This window comes from Canis aureus, chromosome 20 (genome assembly GCF_053574225.1).
Source record: "Canis aureus isolate CA01 chromosome 20, VMU_Caureus_v.1.0, whole genome shotgun sequence".
Classification (NCBI taxonomy): Eukaryota; Metazoa; Chordata; class Mammalia; order Carnivora; family Canidae; genus Canis; species Canis aureus.
Window position 1 is genome coordinate 8,337,723 of NC_135630.1, and position 17,928 is coordinate 8,355,650.

The following is a 17,928-nucleotide window of genomic DNA, read 5'->3' on the forward strand; positions in this document are numbered from 1 at the left end:
TGTTTGTCCTGCACGGTTTATGGCATAAATAAGAAATCAGCAAAGATGTAGGGGTTCCCCAGCCTCTCATTTTGGAGTCTCATCACCCCTGGCTGCCTCCTCTGCCCCTGCAGCTGCCTTGGGTCAACCCAGCTCCCCACCTCCTTGTCTTTGCGAGGGCAGACCAAGTATGGGGCCGGCATTTTCAGATCCTGATGGTCCTATTCATTGATAAGGGGCACTCAGAGTCGAGGCGGAGCCTCAACCAGGTAAATGTGCTTGGTCTTTGTTTTAAGATTTTATTTATTTATTCCTGAGAGCCACATAGAGAGAGAGGCAGAGACACAGGCCGAGGGAGAAGCAGGCTCCACACGGGGAGCCCGACGGAGGACTCGATCCCGGGACCCCAGGGGTCACGCCCTGGGCTGAAGGCAGACGCTCAACCACTGAGTCACCCATGGAACCCCATGTGCTTGGTCTTTGAATTCTAATGGGATAATGAAGGACCCTCCCTTTTATAGAAGGCCTTGCAGATAGATGGGGCAATAATGTGGAACAAGTGAAATCATGGACGTGTGACTCCAACCCTGAGCTTGCCCTCGGTGGGTCTGGGGGCTCTTGAGGGGGTTGGAGGTACCATCTCTTTTCTCCAGATATTCTGTGTCCTTGCAGGAACCTGCCCAAGGGGGCTCTGCTCCAGCTCCTCGAGGCTGATCCTGAGGCTGCTGGGGTGGCCCAGTTAGGCTGAGTCCATGCCACTGGGCAGGCTTCTCCTGCAAATCTTGTCCCCCACCTCTATACCTCCACACAGATGAGTCCTCGGAGTCCCACCCCCTCGTACTCCTCTCTCTCTGGCTTAGAACTTCCATAATCTTGTTTTCTGGCAGCCTACTCAATATCATTTTGGTTAATATTTAGTAATTTCATACCATACCCACTTCTTCTGTGTCCTCTTTGGATGGGTCCTTATGACTTCTGTGTTACTTCTTCATCAGATAATGAAATTTCCGACCCTAAAATGTGCTGGGGGGATGCATTTGCCTCATTAATGGAGGTATTCCCGTGTATGTGGGTCATTTCATGTCTGTTAGGTGGTGTGTCTCATTTACCTTCAGATTAGGGTATCATTTAATATGTATTTAGGGCTTTGGTTTTAAGAGATGTATTTTTTTAATTAAATACATATTTTGAGTCCTGACATCTGACATGTTTTGCTTATATGTAAAATGTTTATATAATTTGCCTATCTAAGTTCAGTGAAGTATAAAATACACTAATGAATGATAGTAAATCATTTTGCCCAGATAAACTTCTATTTATTTGTGGCTAGACTAGAAGCAAGCTGAGACTTTTCTAACATTCCAAATACGATTGCTTTTGGATTTGCTTCCCCAAATACACAGGATAAATTCCTGTCTGATTTAGTGATGCTTTAGAACAAGTTTCTAGCCACACTTCTGCTCTGAGGCTTTAGGTGTGGAGAAACAAGAAAAGTAGGACACAAGACATTTTCAGCAATCATTTCTCTTTGAACTATCTGTTGACTCCCCTTCCTGATGTGGAGAGAGAGAATGGATGCCAATGTCAGAGCGAACTAGATTTGAATCTATTAGTCTATGACCTGAACAAGTTGCTTATCCCTCCCAAACCTCACTTTTCTCATCTTTAAAAAGTGCGTGATAACACATATTTCCTGGGTTGGTTGTAAAATGAAATTGCTTAGCCCAGTATCTATCTACGGTGGTATTTAATGAATGTCTACTCTTTTCCTACTTCTCTCTTAGATGCTAGTATCAGATATGCCATATTTAGAAGATAATATGAGGAAGTATTTTAGTCTTGTCTCCATCATCATGTAAGGTAAGTAAGCCAAATTATCAATTAGAATGTGGCATCTAGAAAGTTCTATTGGTCTCATATTATGGATGTCAAATCCTCAGCCACTACTCCAAGGCTCTTTTGATCGGCAAATGGTCGTATGCAATTAGTCCTACGAGAAAATTGGCAATGAAAGTCCCAGGCTGTAGGCTGGGGGAGGACCATGAGAGGTGTGCACCTGCCTCCACTACCAGTTCCATACTCTGGAGTATGCTTTGGAGGCCACAGAGTGTTGTCTGCACCCAACCCACACATCCACCAAATTTCTGCTAAAGAACCAATGGTAAAGATTCATTCCTTTTGTTTGACAGCTTTTCGGTGAAAAACACACAACTTAGGCTAGGCTTTTTTAAAGAATGAGAATTTATGGGTCTGCAAGTTTTTAAACTTGCAAGTTTAAAAAGGTGACACTGATTTCAAATACATCTGGAGGACATGTTCACCCACCAAACCAGGCTCTGTGGGTGGGCCAGGCAATCATTTCTTTTGTTAGACTTGAGTCACCAGCAGCCTACCCCTGGAACAAAGGGTAGAGCCAGTCCTGCCTGCACTACCTCGACAGAGAGGAAGTTTGGGGAGCTCTGCCACAATAAAAAGATTGTTTTCTGGGCACATAAATACAGTAGATGTTGCCTACAAGAGACTATCATGGGAGTTTAACATATGAGTTCAGGTTGTCAGCCGGTGTGTCAGTGAGGGTCTAGTTGGGAGACAGAAACCATAGGCTGGCTGTGCAAGTGTTGGGGCAAACTCAGTAGTGGATTCCCTCACTGCTGTGGAAAAGAACTGCTTCTGCTGAGTGAAGAAGTGGGCCTGCAGGGGTGGTGCTCTTGGCATTGGCAGCAGCCAATCAAGCCAATAAAGAACAAAGGCAAAGGAGTTAGTCCCTTCTACTCCAGCCTTGAAGGCTCCCTGTGGTGCTCTTGATTTTCAGAGCCTAACATGGAGCTGCTTGAAAAGGAAAAGTGTAGGTTATGGAGTCCCAGCTCCAGCATCAGAAAGCCAAAAATTTGAGGGTGGATGTGGAGCTGAGAGACAATGACTTCCTACCTGGGTGGTGATCACACTTCATCATGCATTGTTTGCTTCCTTGAAGGTTAGTGGACAGAAAGTGTATTAAGCCGTGGAATTTTGGAAGTTTGGATGGCATTGAATAAAGCAGAGAGTTGAATCATAATTCTACTCTACCTTCAAAGTTCCTTATTTCTCGGGCAGAGCAGACCTGAGATCAGGGAGGCTATACTAGGTGTGATCACAAAATAAAGGGGTGGCATTTCATCAACTTGAGTTATTCCTTCCAGTGTCCGCTGTACAAGTAGGTCAAGCTTTTTCTTTTCTACTGTGGCTCTAGGTAGTCAATGTCTTGATAATTACTGAGCCGTGTTGATCAAAGTGCAGCTGAAAATTTCCCAATGACTAAGCATAAACAACCTTGCCAGGGGAAGGAACCAGTGTGTTTACACAAAAATGTTTGTCTTTCCTAAGATAAGGTTCTTCTCTTGGTCAAATGTCTCAATAACTCTGTCACTTGGAATTAGCTCTTGAAACCCTGAAGTTTCAGGCAAATTGAATTTCTCTGTAGTTATTCTTCCCATATTAGTAGGACCATTTTGGTCATACCAGGTTGTGTGTGTGTGTTTAATAAGGCCGGGTGGAAAGCACATATTCTGTGTAAGCAATAAAAGCCAGAACATCAAGTACAATTCGCTGAACTTTAGTAGAACAGTTATTAAGCAACAACTTTGCTCTAACAAATTGTGAAGTCTCAACTTTTCAAAGAAAAAGAAGACAAGCTCTCCAGCACTACTAACCCATGATTCCATTTTTGTCTTATTGTTAGCAAAAGGCTGCCATCGGAACTAATTTTATGTCTGTTAATAAGTGAGTAATAAATAACAATTGTTCCAAATATGAGTAAACTTTCAGGGAAAAATTATAGATATGGAAATCTGTCATCATAAGTGACTTTGAGCATGATGAAAATGATAAAAAATACTCTAATTTATTTCACCTGAGTGTTTTATAGTTTTCAAGATGTTTCCACATCTATCTTCCAGCTGAGTCCTCCCAGGAACTGTGTGAGGTAGGTAAGATTTACCCATCAACTTTTCAGATTAAATAAAAAACAAAAACAAGTGAGGCTCAGAGAGGCTCAGGCAGCTTGCTCAAGCTGTAAATGGGGTGGGGGGTCACTGAGGTTAGAAACCAGGTTGTCTGAGTTCCTCCGTGGCCCCCTTTTCACTGCTGCTGCTCTAGCAAATTCTGTGGTCAGCTTCCATAAAATGTATGCAAGTAAAAGCTCATTGTTGCCACTTGCTAGCTTCCTACACGTACAATGTAGTCACATCTATGTTTTTAGATGCTTCCTCTGAAGTGTGACCTATAGGTAGTTGGGAAGCAAGGTTTGGAATTTGCGAAGGAGGAGGAGGAAGAAGAGGAAGAGAAGGAGAGGAGGAGGAAGGAGGAGAAGGAGAAGAGGAAGAAGGGGAAGAGGAACAAGGAGAAGAAGGGGAAGAAGGAAAAGAAGAGGAAGGAGAAGAAGGGGAAGAGGAAGAAGAAGAAGAAGAAGAAGAAGAAGAAGAAGAAGAAGAAGAAGAAGAAGAAGAAGAAGAAGAAGGAGAAGAAGAAGAAGAAGAAAAAGAAGGAGAAGGAGAAGAAGGAGAAGGAGAAGAAGGGGAAGAGGGAGAGGGAGAAGAAGGGGAAGAGCGAGAAGGAGAAGGAGAAGAGGAGGAAGGAGAAGAAGGGGAAGAAGGGGGAGAGGAAGAAGAAGAAGAAGAAGAAGAAGAAGAAGAAGAAGAAGAAGAAGAAGAAGAAGAAGAAGAAGAAGAAGAAGGAGAAGAAGGGGAAGAGGAGGAAGAGGAGGAAGGAGGAGAGAGGGAAGAGGAGGAAGGAGGAGAGAGGGAAGAGGAGTAAGGAGAAGAGAGGGAAGAGGAGGAAGGAAGAGAAGGGGAAGAGGATGAAGGAGAAGAAGGGGAAGAGGAGTAAGGAGAAGAGAGGGAAGAGGAGGAAGGAAGAGAAGGGGAAGAGGATGAAGGAGAAGAAGAGGACGAAGGAGGAAGAGGAAGAAGGGGAAGAGGAAGAAGGAGAAGGGGAAGAGGAAGAAGGAGAAGAAGAGAAGGGGAAGAAGATAAAGGAGAAGAGAGGAAAGAGTATGAAGGAGGAGAAGGGGAAGAGGAGGAAGGAGAAGGAGAAGGGGAAGAGGGAAGAGGATAAAGGAGAAGAGGGGGAAGAGGAAGGAGGAAGGAGGAGAAGGGGAAGAGGATGAAGGAGAAGAAGAGGATGAAGGGGGAAGAGGAATAAGGGGAAGAGGAAGAAGGAGAAGAAGAGAAGGGGAAGAGGATAAAGGAGAAGAGGGGGAAGAGGATGAAGGAGGAGAAGGGGAAGAGGAGGAAGGAGAAGAAGGGGAAGAGGAAGAAGGAGAAGAAGAGAAGGGGAAGAGGATAAAGGAGAAGAGGGGGAAGAGGAGGAAGAAGGAGAGGGGGAAGAGGAGGAAGGCCGGCGACATTTATTGGTCCTTCCTACTCCCCAATGCCCCTTCCTCGCCGCCCCGACAACTATCCTGAGCGTCTATTTCTTTCCCCTCCTCCTACAGGTCGGTGAGGGAGGCCCGTTGGCTTTCCCGAGTCCCTGAGCCAATGAACTCCAGGGCCGAGGGTCCATCGACCGAGGTCCACGGAGCCGCGGCCCAGGGCGGGGAGGCCAGGGGAGGCCGGGGGAGGCCCCACAGCCGGCGATCCTGGCCAGGGCCCCCTTCTCGTGCTTCCTCTGCCAACGAAGAACGACGGTGTCTAGGCTGCCTTGGTGGCCCGACCCTCCGCTTCGCCTCCTCGTCAGCCGAGCCCTGGGGACAGACCCTTGGTCAGGTAAGTGGCCCTTCCCTTTCCTTTAACACCTAGAATGGGAGATGGCACGCAAATTCCCATCACTACCTAATTAACTAGGGTGGATAACATTTTTCATATTACAGGCCTGAAGGCAGAAACCAAAATTCAGTTCTGGCGCAGATTGATAGTGTTATTTTGAAATGCTCATGCACACTACAGCATATTTCCCAGCAAATAGGTTGGTTGTTCTCACTAGCTTTGTGTCATCTTCAAAACAAACCAGAGGCATTAATCCATATTATGGACTTGGAACTTTCTTTTGCCTAACTTATTTTCAAATTATAAAACTTAAAAGTGCCTGAAACCACAAAACGTTTTTTTTTTTTTTTTGGCACTCATAACTGAAAAAGAGCTGAAATTTTCCCCCCAAGATTTTTATAAGGAATTTGCTCTTAGACTGATGCTTGTTAACTGGAGTTCTTTTTTTTTTTCTCCTGACCAACTTTTAATTTCCTGAGAATTGAGGCTTATGCTAGAGCATATGAGGAGGCACTAACAAATCCTAATCTGGGATAATGAGCTCGAGGGGTAAATGAGTACATGGCTACTACCAGAAGGTAATAATGTCCACTGAATTTTTTTTCCTTCCCAATTAAGTATAGATGAGATTATCTGAACAGGGAGCAGTATTCCTTTAGTAATTGTGCTAGACTAGCAGTCTAAATTTATTTTACTTAATATTCTTTTTAATAACAATGTCTATTAAAGACATCTGTTGAACGTCCATAATGCTTATTTCATGGATAGACAGCATAAGAGCGTGCTTTAAGAATTCTGTTTTCAGTTTAATGTTATGGGCTGTTAAGGAGAAGGTTTATGTGTGTAACATTATGAGTTGGAATTTGACCCAAATTGAAATCAGGCCCAAGAATTTACTTATCCATAATATTATGAAGGGCTTTTTAAAACATTAAAAAGTTTAACTAAACAAGAATATTAGTATAATTTTATGTTTTACCTGCAGTTCTCAAGGCCATTCAAAACACTTCCTAATCACCAGATTTCAAATTCATGTTAGCGTCTCTTTCTCGTACTACAAGGCTCTTAAAAATCAGTGATTTTATTACATCAGGTCAGTATTTTAACTGCGAGAGAAAGAGATATATATTTGGCGAGTGGTTTGACTGTGGATGAAAAAAGAAAAAAAATTCCCATATGTCATGCATCCTTTGTTAGGATCTTAGGTGCCAGCTGAGCCGTGGGGATGGTGGTGGAATGGCGAGGCACCGGGGTTTCAGCCCAGGCTTGGCCTGGACGGAAGCCACCATACTAGTGCCATTGCCAAGTAGAAATGAATCACCCTACCCATTGGCTAGGCTTAGCATCCCTGTAATTTCATTTTAAAACCTCAATGATCAAGATTAAAAGAAAGCAATAAAACATATCACATTTTTACTCGTGCAGTTTGAAGAGCCCCCCATGCTCCATGTCTGTAGCCTTGACACTTCTTTTGGCATTGCTATTAGTGACACAAGGAGTAATTCACCACTGTCAGGGAATTTGGCTGTTTCATCACCTACACGAGAGACCTGCATAACTCCGTGGTGATTGCTGTCCAAATGAATTATGTGGCTCCTTCATGTACTTTTTGATTGAACAGTGATAACTCAGATAATACATTATCCCGTGCCCCTCTCTGAGAGGAACCTGCCTTTTTTTTTTTCTTTTCTTTTCTTTTTTTTTTTAACAGAGCAGTGAAAGAAGACTTCATAGAGGCATTTAAAGTGACATCACCATGCCAATCCCAACTTACTACAACCGGCGAGAAGCAACTGCTAGACCAGATTAAATACGACGAAGGTAAATCTTGGTGACAACTCTTTCAGCTGTTTAAAGCTGGTGCTAATCGTTCATTGAGCTCCTGGAAAAGAGCAGATGAAGCAATGCCCAAAGTGTAGCCAATAAAATTTATTTTATAATCTCATATTCATACCTGCCAGGGGGGATCCTTTGGCTTTGGCATTTATCTACCCATCCGTCCATCCATCCATCCATTCATTATTCATTCATTCAACACATATTACTGCATGCTCACTAGATGCTCACTAACTAGACGCTAGTGATTCAGCAGTAAGCCAAACAGATGTGGCATTGCTTTCCTAGGGTTTACAGTCTGTTGAAAAGACATAAATTAAGTATTTACAAGTGTGATGAATATTAGGAAGAAGACATGCAGGATACTCTGGAAGCTTGTCACAGGAGAACCTAACTCAGTCAGAAAGACTTCCTAAAAGAAATGATGGTTTAGCTGAGCCCAAAGGATGAGAGACTGGAGAGGGAGCCCCTTGGGCAGAGGAACAGCAGGTGCCAAGCCCCACAGATAGGCAGCAGGTGCTGGGCACAGGTGAGAACCTGAGACCTCCGTAATGGGCAGAGCGTAGGTGAGGAGAGGGACACTGGTACAAGATGAGGCTTATTGATGGCCCCAGATGAGCCATAAACAACAAGTTAGGAGGGAAAAAAAAAGTTATATCAATAAGATTTTATTATAGTATGATTCTAGAAGCATGGCGAATCTTTTAAAATTGTTTTATTATGTATATAGTATATACCGAATGTGTGTATATATATATAATATATATATACTATAGATACTGTATGTGTGTATATACATATATGCTGATCTATATTGTTTAAATAACTATATTCTTATTAAACTATTGCTATTTAAATTAAGTTTAGCGGCGCCTGGGTGGCTCAGTTAGTTAAGCCTTCAAAATCTTGATTTTGGCTCAGGTCATGATCTTCCGGTCCTGGGATCAATCCCAGGATTGGGCTCTGGACTTAGCAGGGAGTCTGCTGGAGAGTCTCTCTCCCTCTCCCTCTACCCCTCCTCACCCCTGCTCACTTGTGCGTGCACTCTCTCTCTCTCAAATAAATAAATCTTAAAAAAATAAAATAAGTTTAAATATTTTTAAAAATATCTTATTTATTTGAAAGAGAGAATGTAAGTGGGGTGGGGGGTGGATGAGGGGCAGAGAGTGAGGGAGAAGCAGACTCCCTGCTGAGCAGGGAGCCTGATGCAGGGCTCAATCCCAAGACCCTGGGATCATGACCTGAGTTGAAGGCAGACACTCAACTGACTGAGCTGCTCAGGCACCCCAATAAACTAAGTTTAAAAGAAAATAATAAAATGCTCATGCTTGCACCCACCATCCCACTTAAGGAATATATCTCTGTACCTTTTAAGATACCCTTTATACCCTCCCCAACATATTCCCACTCCTACACTTTTATTTCTAATTTTACTACAGAAGTACATATCACTAGGCAGTTATTGGTGTGCATGTATCCCTGAATTTTATATAGATGGAATTGTATTCTGTGTACTTTTTTGAGACTTTCTTTTTTGCACAAAACATACTGAGATTCACCTATGTTGATGTGCAAACATTTATTTTTTCTGGCAGCGAAATAGATCTCAACTTCTAGCTAAACTTCAGTTCAACAAATTTTGAAAATCTAGAGGCAACTCTCAAGTTCCTCTTTATTCACTTGTATCTCTGACCTTCCTCACTTATCTTTATACTAAGTCCCAGTGGAGCAGATAGCAAACAAAAAAATTGCCAATACCTGTTATTTGCAAAAGGCTTTGTATCGATGGCATACAAACCATTGAATTGACTCCTCAAATTTCCAGTTTGACAAGTGAGAGAGCGGAGGTCTAGAGACATTAGGTGACTCTCGGAGGAGTCCCTTTGTGTGACAGAGGCACAAAATGCTGTGTTTTCCTCTCTGCTCCGCATCATCAAGTTTTGGGCCATGGGACGTGAGGCCAAGAGGGGACTAAAGGCTTCAATGATTTGAAAACTTTGTGAACAGCTTTCCTGTCATTTCACCATCTCACTTTACCCTCTGGGTGTAAGCACAAAGACAAACACATTCCGGTTTAATCCCCAGGTCTGCAAGTTACCCTTGCTTCTGGCCTTCTACAGCTTGAGAGGGAAGCGGCGCCACAAGCTGCCCCATCATCCCTGTGGAATGATGCCCTCCTCTCCGTGACTTGGTGGCACAGGAGTGTTGGGAGTCGATGAAACTGCCGCACGAGCCTGGCACTCTAAAGCCTTCAGAATACTTTTTCACAATCTTTATTGTCATTTCTTTCTCATCTTTCTCAAAACGCAGCGGCCTTGGGTCTGCAGTGAACCTGGACTTGGCAGGAGTTAAACCACTATTTAGGAAGGCAAGGCTGTCAGGAGCAAAGTCCTCATTGGAACAAAGATCTTCTTATTCCAATCCCATCTGCTTCTCTGTCCTAGCATGCTCTGTCTACACCGGAGAGTATTTTCATGCATGGCCTTGTCTGAGATTAGGTTCAGATTGTTTCTGAGGTCCAGAATTGAAGCGGCCCCCCAGCGCATCTATGACCAGAAACAATTTGCAGTGCCTTCTTCTGTGCAGACGGTGAACTTCCCAGGCTAGGTCTGCAGCTCCTGGGCTGGGTTACACCTGTACAAAGTCTTAGGGGCCTCAGAGGCGATGCGAAACATCGAGTACCAGGGTCCTGCTTGCACCCTAACTTCCAAATCTCACTCTTCTGCCCGTTTCTTATATTTTGAAAAAATTTTATCTATAAAACAAACCACTTTAAAAAATGTACAGGCGTTATGGCCTTATCTTACATAAATGAATGCCCTCTGAGGCTTTACCCCGCAAGAGCTCATGGACCTCTATCCTTCCTCCCAGGATTGTTAACGTGTCTGCAGCACAGGCCCTGGGATCCACAGCAGTCCCTTGGCGTTTGAAGAGTTTAGATCCACTGCTTGAAGTACTCCAGAGAGACCCTGGAACCCTTGACTTATACTGATTTGTAGTGTAGCTGAGACAAATTTGATTAAAGTGAGCTGCGAGGTTGAAGAGGGGACACCCAGATACTTGAGTTGCTGAATGAACCTTGCTAACGGCTCGTGGTCTGAACCTTGGAGCAGTTTCACTCACCCCCCATCTCTATTCTCAACATAATTATGGGAGCTGTTATATACTAAAGTGGTATTTACTGATTTGGGAGTTTACAAAAGTCTTGGGTATCCTTCTCGGATAGCAGGTCTGCACTAGCCATCCACAACATTCTCTGATTGGAAAACATAGGGTACAGTATGTGTATCATGTAGTTAGAACTACCATGAGATATGGACTACTCAGATGAAGTTGTCTTTACTTGATATGATTAGAAGAGTGGTTCCCACCTAGGGTTAATGTTTGCTTCTTGGGGACTTTGGACAAGACCTAGCGACATTTTTGGTTGTTACACTGGCTAGAAGAGGTGTATGGAGTGGGCCTCTACTGGGCAGAGGCCAGACGTGCTGCTAATCATCCTACAACACTGAGGCAGCTCTCAACAACAAATAATCATCCAGTACAAAATGTCAACAGTGCCAAGGTTGAGAAACCCAGAATTAGAGTGAGATTTTCTCTGTTGTTTCCAAATGTTATGGCATTTTCATAATATGTATATTATTACATAGTGTCACTGCGTTTAGGTTTTTTTTTTTTTTTTTTTTTTCCTTCTAGTAAGGTTTGTCATCCTAAAAGCAAGTTGTGTCATCCTTACTTTCTGGAGAATTTCTTTTATGATTTAAGTCATGTCCTCAGCTTTCATCAAGGACGGAGCAACCAAAAGCATATGCAAACCCTCTGCATTTTCAGTACATCTACTGTTGAGGACAGAGTTCACGATGCTACTTAATTCATCTTATTTAAAACTGTTTCCAAAATAAATTTTTCTTAGGTGTCAGGGCCAGAAACCAGTCATCTTTCTTGGTGAACTGTTATCTTTTACTTTTTTGGCAATAAGTACAGTATATTTCTCCACTTAGCTGTTAATTTAACTTGGTGCTGAGTTTTCTCCTTCCATCGTCCTCCTCTGCTCACCCTCTTTCTTTTCAACGTTCCTGTCTTCTTATGTCTTGTTCATTTTTCTATCTGAACTTAAGATGGTACCTTTTTTTAAAAAAAGATTTGTTATTTGAGCAAGAGAACACGCATGTATGAGTGGGGGGAGGGGCAGAGGGAGCGAGGTGGGGGAGGGGCGGGGGGAGCAGGAAGGAGGGAGAGAGCATCTCAAGCAGACTGGGCACAGAGCCTGACCTGGAGCTCGATCACTTGACTCTGAGATCATGATCTGAGCGGCAACCAAGAGCCAGACACTCAACAGACTGAGCCATCCAAGCGCCCCTTAGATTTTGAATTAACTAGCTTAAAAATGTCCCTTCCTCTTTTCTCCATTTCCTTCTTTCCTATTAATTCTTTGTCCCCCCGCCCCTGACCCCAGTCCTTTTCTTAATGGTTTCTATTCCATATCTTATCTCTTTCACAATTTTAAATGTAGCTAATTTCTTGCCTCCTTCAGATTGTTGCATGATCTCATGTCCCTATTTAGATGCTTCTGCTGACTCTCTTTTCTCACAGTGGATCGTTGCTTAGTGTGATTTGTCGTTTTTGTATGTGAGTTTATGCAGCGGAGATTGTTGTTTGCTTTTTGTTGTTGGAATCCCATGCATCTTTCTTAGTTGAGGGATAAGTATTTATATAATATTTTTGAAAGTAGTTAGTAATTTAAAAATACACATATATGCTATATTTCATGGTAAAAATTAATATAATAGAGATATGAAAAATTGTTTGAATTTCATTACATCATCATGTAACTAGAAACGGGATGAACTTGCTGTCATATAGCTGGGTGTTATTAAATACGAGCATGTCGGGGATCCCCGGGTGGCTCAGCGGTTTAACGCCTGCCTTCAGCCCAGGGCCTGATCCTGGAGTCCCGGGTTCAAGTCCTGCATTGGGCTCCCTGCATGGAGCCTGCTTCTCCCTCTGCCTGTGTCTGTGCCTCTATCTCTCTCTCTCTCTGTGTCTCTCATGAGTGAATAAATAAAAAAATCTTAAAAAATAAAAATAAATAAATACAAACATGTTGGATGCTACAACTAAAGATGAGTCTATGACTTTTTAAAAAGTCCTGTCCTGGAAGTAGCCTCCATTCACTGGTCTTCATATTCCTGTGGCAAGTCTTCCCAATGGCCACACCTGAATGCAAAAGAAGCTATAGTTTTTGGCTAGGCAGCTGCTTCTTTGCTTTGAGGGAAGGATGGGTTTCAGGGCTTAGCTAGCCTTCCCTGCCACAGTGGGCCTGTGTGAAGGCCGTTCTCCTGTGTCCTCTTGCCTTATCTCCTCATGATGGAGCCTCTAATGTGCCATGGTATCTCCCCATCACAGCCCTCAGCCCACGTTCAGTGCTTCTCTAAAGATGGCACTGGGGCTTGGGAGAAAGACCTGCACGCCGCAGTGCAGGCGATCCTGGTAACCGTGGATCATCAGTACCTAAGGGGCGTCTGGCTAGAGTAGGTGCTCATGGATACTGGTGAATAAAGATGAATGATTAAATACCCACATATGTCTCTCTATCCCTTTTCCCACCTAAGAAAAAATAGAGTATCTTTCTGCTCCTCTCACCTGCTTCTAGCCTTTGTATCTCCTTGGATACCACAGACACTACCTCCAATGATCTCCCCTTCATCATTCCATCCTACTGTGCTCTCATTTCCATTGCATTCCACTCCTCCTGTCTCCTCCTCTGGAGCAAACCTTGGTCAGTTTGCTACGCTCATCAGCGTCCCTATGCTGTTCCTTTCATGGGTGCCTCCTTTATTTCACCTTAATGATACTTAATAAATTATCAATAACTATATTACAGAACCACCTGCAAATGTCAGGTGATTGATTTAGGTTGAATCTCAAGAAGTCTTCAGTGGAAAAAACTGTATTTGACTCCTCCCATCACTGGATGATCCTTCTGCCTGACAGGACAGAGCAGGTCGAGCCAGGCAACTTGGAGGGGTAACACGCTTCCAGCTCTCCAGCTCCCCAAGGCAGCTCACTTGCATTCCATGCGCTATCTCCTGCCACTATCCCGGCCTCTGACCTCTGTATGCAGCCCGCCTGCTACAGAGCAGGGGCTAGCCATTTCTAAAAGTCTCTTCTTGTTTCTTCTGGTTCTATAAAACCCCTCTTAGCACAGCCCACCCCCCTATTATAAGAACTAAGGCCAGGTGGCTGCTAGCTGCCCTGTGTTCTGACATCCCCAGAGTACATTATATAGGACCCACAAATCCAATTCCAACTACTTGAAGCAAAAAGGAAAATTTTGGGGAAGAGTACTTGGAACCCCTTGATAGCCAAGCAAGAAATCCCAGCAGAAATATGTATCTATAGGGTATCTATCTCTCCTCCTTATTTCCATTGGCATATCTGTGACATTTCCACCATGCTGCAAACCGAAGTCCAGTGCTCCCTGGTCCACTGCTCCTGCTTTATCCTCGTGAGCTCATCTAAACCTAATTAATAACTTCCAAAGGTCCCACTTCCAAATACCATGCTACTGGGGATTAAGTCCTCAGCATATGAATTGGGTAGGGACACAAACATTCACAAATATCCATTACATTTGGGCAGCTGGGTGGCTCAGTTGGTTAAGCCTCCCGCTCTTGATTTCAGCTCAGGTCATGATCTCAGGATTGTAAGATCGAGCCCTGCATTGGGTTCCACACTGGGTACGAAGCCTGCTTGGGATTCTCTCCCTCTTCCTTTTTCCCTCCCCCCACTCTCTCTCTTTCAAATAAATAAATAAAATATTTTTTAAAATCATTGACAACCATGAGAATGCATCCCGCAGTTAAATAACTGCAGAGAGCATGAGTGACCAAAAGTTCCAGCTGCTGCCCTTCTGGAACCACCATTAAGCTTGCACCAAGACCAAAGCTGTGGGCCCCCAACTCATAACTGAGCATGACAGGGTGCTACTGAAGGCCCACTCTTTCTAGAAGCAGGATTCCTCCAATAGATGACTTTGGTTCAAAGATTCCCCATGGGCCTGGCTAAGACTTTCCCTGAACTTGCTGCAGTTCCAGGCTCCTCCTACCCAACAACCCTTCTTTTCTTTGTCCTCCCTATCACAGATGTCAGACCTGCAACTGGTGGTTCTCCTCACTCCCTCTTGCTCCCTCTGCCTTTATCCTCCACAGGCAATTCCCCCAATAAATCTCTTGCATGTTTAATCCCATCTAGGCTTCCATTTCTCAGCAGACATAAACCAAAACATTCCATAAACTATGTAGGATGCTGGATGCTGGGATGGAGAGTCATGTGGTGGTGATGATGGGGTGATGGTGACCACATAAGACAGTCGGAAGATGCATCGGTGAGATTGATCCTGAACTCCAAGAAGTGACTGTGGGGTTGGGGTGTTAAGTTAGGGAAAGGTGAGAACCATGCAGGGAGCCAATGGGACGGCATTCTGACATGGGGAAACCAGAAAGGCCCGAGGGCATGGGTGAGGGAAAATGGGAAGAACAAGACTGAGAGATCCACAAAGATCAGCTCCTGTGGGGTTTTGTCGAGCACCTGGAAAGGATGGTCAACTAGACACAAGGACAAAGCAATCTCACGCACACAAACAACACAGTGATGCAGAGCTTACAATTGGAGTGGCAGCTCCTTCCGGTGCTAATTTATTCGCTCATCCATCCATTGGTCCATTCGTCTTGAAGTTTTGGTTTTCCAAAACAGAGAACTGCCTTCCTTCCATTCATATCAGGCGCTTAAAGCAAACATTTGTTTATAGAGAATTATGAAATTCTAGGGTCTGGATGAGATCAGATTGTCTGCTCGGATAAGATCAGATTGTCAAGCGTTATCACACCAACCAAACTCAAAAGAGGTGGATATCTACACCAAAATATAGATATAAAGGCCAAAGTATTGGTTAACCAGAGTATTCTTGCTCCATAGCAGAGTCTACCCCAGGGAGTTAAAATTTAATCCCAAGGTTGTTTTTCTCAACATTCATCTCCTAGCAGATGAAGGCTGTCTCATTTCCCCTAATAGCCTCTTCCCCAGGTTCCACGCAGATCATACCCACACTTCCATTAACATGTTCTTCCTTCGGACGGAGCGCAATGCAGTTGATTACATTAAAGCTCTCCTGGTGATCATCTCATTACCATCATGCTTCCCTGAGCTTACCCTTCAGGTTATTGTGAACGAATCTGAGGTGTTCCTTTAACTTTCCAATCGCCCGTTTATTGTGAAAATTACTATAAATAATAACAATTAGTAGTAGCAAATAATAATGATTATAGATGTCTTATAATTCTTGTTTATTATTAGCTAAGCCCTCTAGATAAATTATTTCATTAAAGGCTCAAAACTACTCTGGGAAGGAGACATTATGACCCTCATCTTACAGAAAAGGGAGATAAGTAATTTGTTATTGCAACTTCCAAGCCCATCCTTGATCTCTTCCATTCTGTTATTTCTGTGCCCTTTTCCTTTTTTAAACAAGTTTAATTCCAGTATAATTAACATACAGTGTTATATTAGTTTCAGGCGTACAAAATAGTGATTCTACAAGTCTATGCATTATTCAGTGCTCACCAGGATAAGCGTACTCTCAGGGCCCTTCGCCTGCTTCACCCATCCTCCACCGGCCTCCCTTCTGCTAACTACCAGTTTGTTCTCTATAGTTAAGAGTCTGGTTTTTGGTTTGTCTATTTTTCTCTCTGTTCGTTTGTTTCTTAAATTCCACATAGGAGTCCAATCATATGGTATTTGTCTTCCCTGACTGACTTATTTCGTTGAGCATAAGACTCTCTAGCTCCATCCATGTTGTTGCAAATGGCAAGCTCTCATTCTTTTTATGGCTGAATAAGATTCCGATGTACTCCATCTTCCTGATCCGTTCATTCATCTACCAATGGGCACTTGGGTTGCTTTCACAATTTGGCTATTGTAAATAAGGCTACAATAAACATAGGGGTGCATGTATATTTTTTGAAGTCCTGTTTTCATTTTCTTTGGGTAAATACCTAGTAGTGGAATTACTGGATCCTATGGTAATTCTATTTTTAGTTCTGCGCCCTTCTCTTTCTCCTTTTCTCCCTTGCCCTCTTTTTCCTCTGTAATTTATTAAAAATTATACATGCAACATATAGAAATGTTTTTTGACCTACAGAAGGGAATAAAGTGAAAAGTAACAATTCCCTTCTCATCCATTCTCACTTCCTAACCCCAGTTCTGGCACACCCAGTTTCCTATTGAAAATAAATAACTCATTGAGGTTTTTTTTTTTTTTTAAATAAATCCCACCATATTCTATACATACACACACACACACTTTTAAATTTGTGTACCTATCCTCAAAAAAAAAAAAAAACCCAGCAACTATACTATGCATAGCTGAGTGTCTTGAACATTGTCCCATGTAACCCTTTGCTGATGTATTTCATTCTTTTAAGTTGATTCATCTAGACACCACTCTGTGCCACTGATCTGTCTATTGGGGTCCCAGAATCAAAAGTATTTTTTTTTAGTTACTAAAGATGCATTGTAATATGATAGAATTATTCTTCCCCTTCATTTTTAGAATTTTCTTGATGATTGTCACTTCTTTTCTTTCAAAATGATTTCATACACTTTTCACTTTGCAAGTTCAAAACAGTAACAGGATGGAAGAAGAAAGCCTACTTATCTTTTGATGGTATTGTATTAAGATGGTAGATGAATTTGGGAATGGTTCACTTATTTTTAGAGAGAAAGCAAGCATGTGCTCAAATAGGGGGTGGGGGAGGAAGGGCAGAGGGAGAGGCGGAGAGAGAATCCTAAGAAGCCTCCACACCCAGCACAGAGCCCCACAGGGGGCTCGACCTCACAACCCTGAGATCCTGACCTGAGCAGAAATCTCTGAGTTGGACACGTAACCAGCTGAGCCACCCAGGCACTCCACGGATAATTCACACCTTTGTACTATTTAGTCTTGCTATCCTAAAACAAAACGTGCACAGTTTAGCCAGGAAAACATTTTTAAAAACCAGTAATGCAGTGTACTAAGTGTTAACATAACACATGTGCAGGGTAGTACGGGTGTGTGGAGAAGCAGAGAAGATGCACCTGACCCAGCTTTGTGGCTGATTTCTGGATTCAAATCCATGCCCCGTGATGAGCTTGGTCTTCTGGAGCTACCTGCATGTGCTTAATTTACCTTCCTCCTGCCTGTTGAAGAAAACGTTCAGGTCTCTTAAGACTTCTCTCAAATAAACATCACTGATTTCATAAATAACAATTTTCCAGACTTCGCATCCCTTCCCTTTTTCTCGTAGACGTCAACCTCCTAAATTGTGGTGCCCAG

At 43.1% G+C, this 17,928-nt stretch overlaps 1 protein-coding gene and 1 long non-coding RNA gene across 17 annotated transcripts in view; one reads left to right on the plus strand and one right to left on the minus strand.

Moving 5' to 3' along the window:
• LOC144291444 (uncharacterized) overlaps window positions 1–17,928 on the plus strand; it is a 203,616-nt gene that overhangs the window by 136,290 nt on the left and 49,398 nt on the right. For 11 of the 16 annotated variants that reach the window (XR_013358708.1, XR_013358713.1, XR_013358714.1 and 8 more), the window contains exons 17-21: window positions 1,764–1,839; window positions 3,915–3,940; window positions 5,450–5,720; window positions 6,200–6,298; window positions 7,432–7,541. Coding sequence is in view for 9 of the 16 variants with exons in the window: in XM_077860966.1 (XP_077717092.1) it covers window positions 6,282–6,298; window positions 7,432–7,541 (127 nt within the window). In the remaining 7 variants the exon portion in view is untranslated. Of the gene's footprint in view, window positions 1–1,763; window positions 1,840–3,914; window positions 3,941–5,449; window positions 5,721–6,199; window positions 6,299–7,431; window positions 7,542–9,641; window positions 10,419–17,928 lie in introns of those variants that run through there. The other 5 variants (XR_013358710.1, XR_013358709.1, XR_013358712.1 and 2 more) reach the window with 3 other exon arrangements.
• On the minus strand, window positions 11,188–13,316 carry LOC144291453 (uncharacterized). Its single transcript, XR_013358721.1, has 2 exons — window positions 13,200–13,316; window positions 11,188–11,681 (listed from the first exon to the last, which is right to left on the minus strand). It is a non-coding gene; the product is annotated as an uncharacterized LOC144291453 (long non-coding RNA).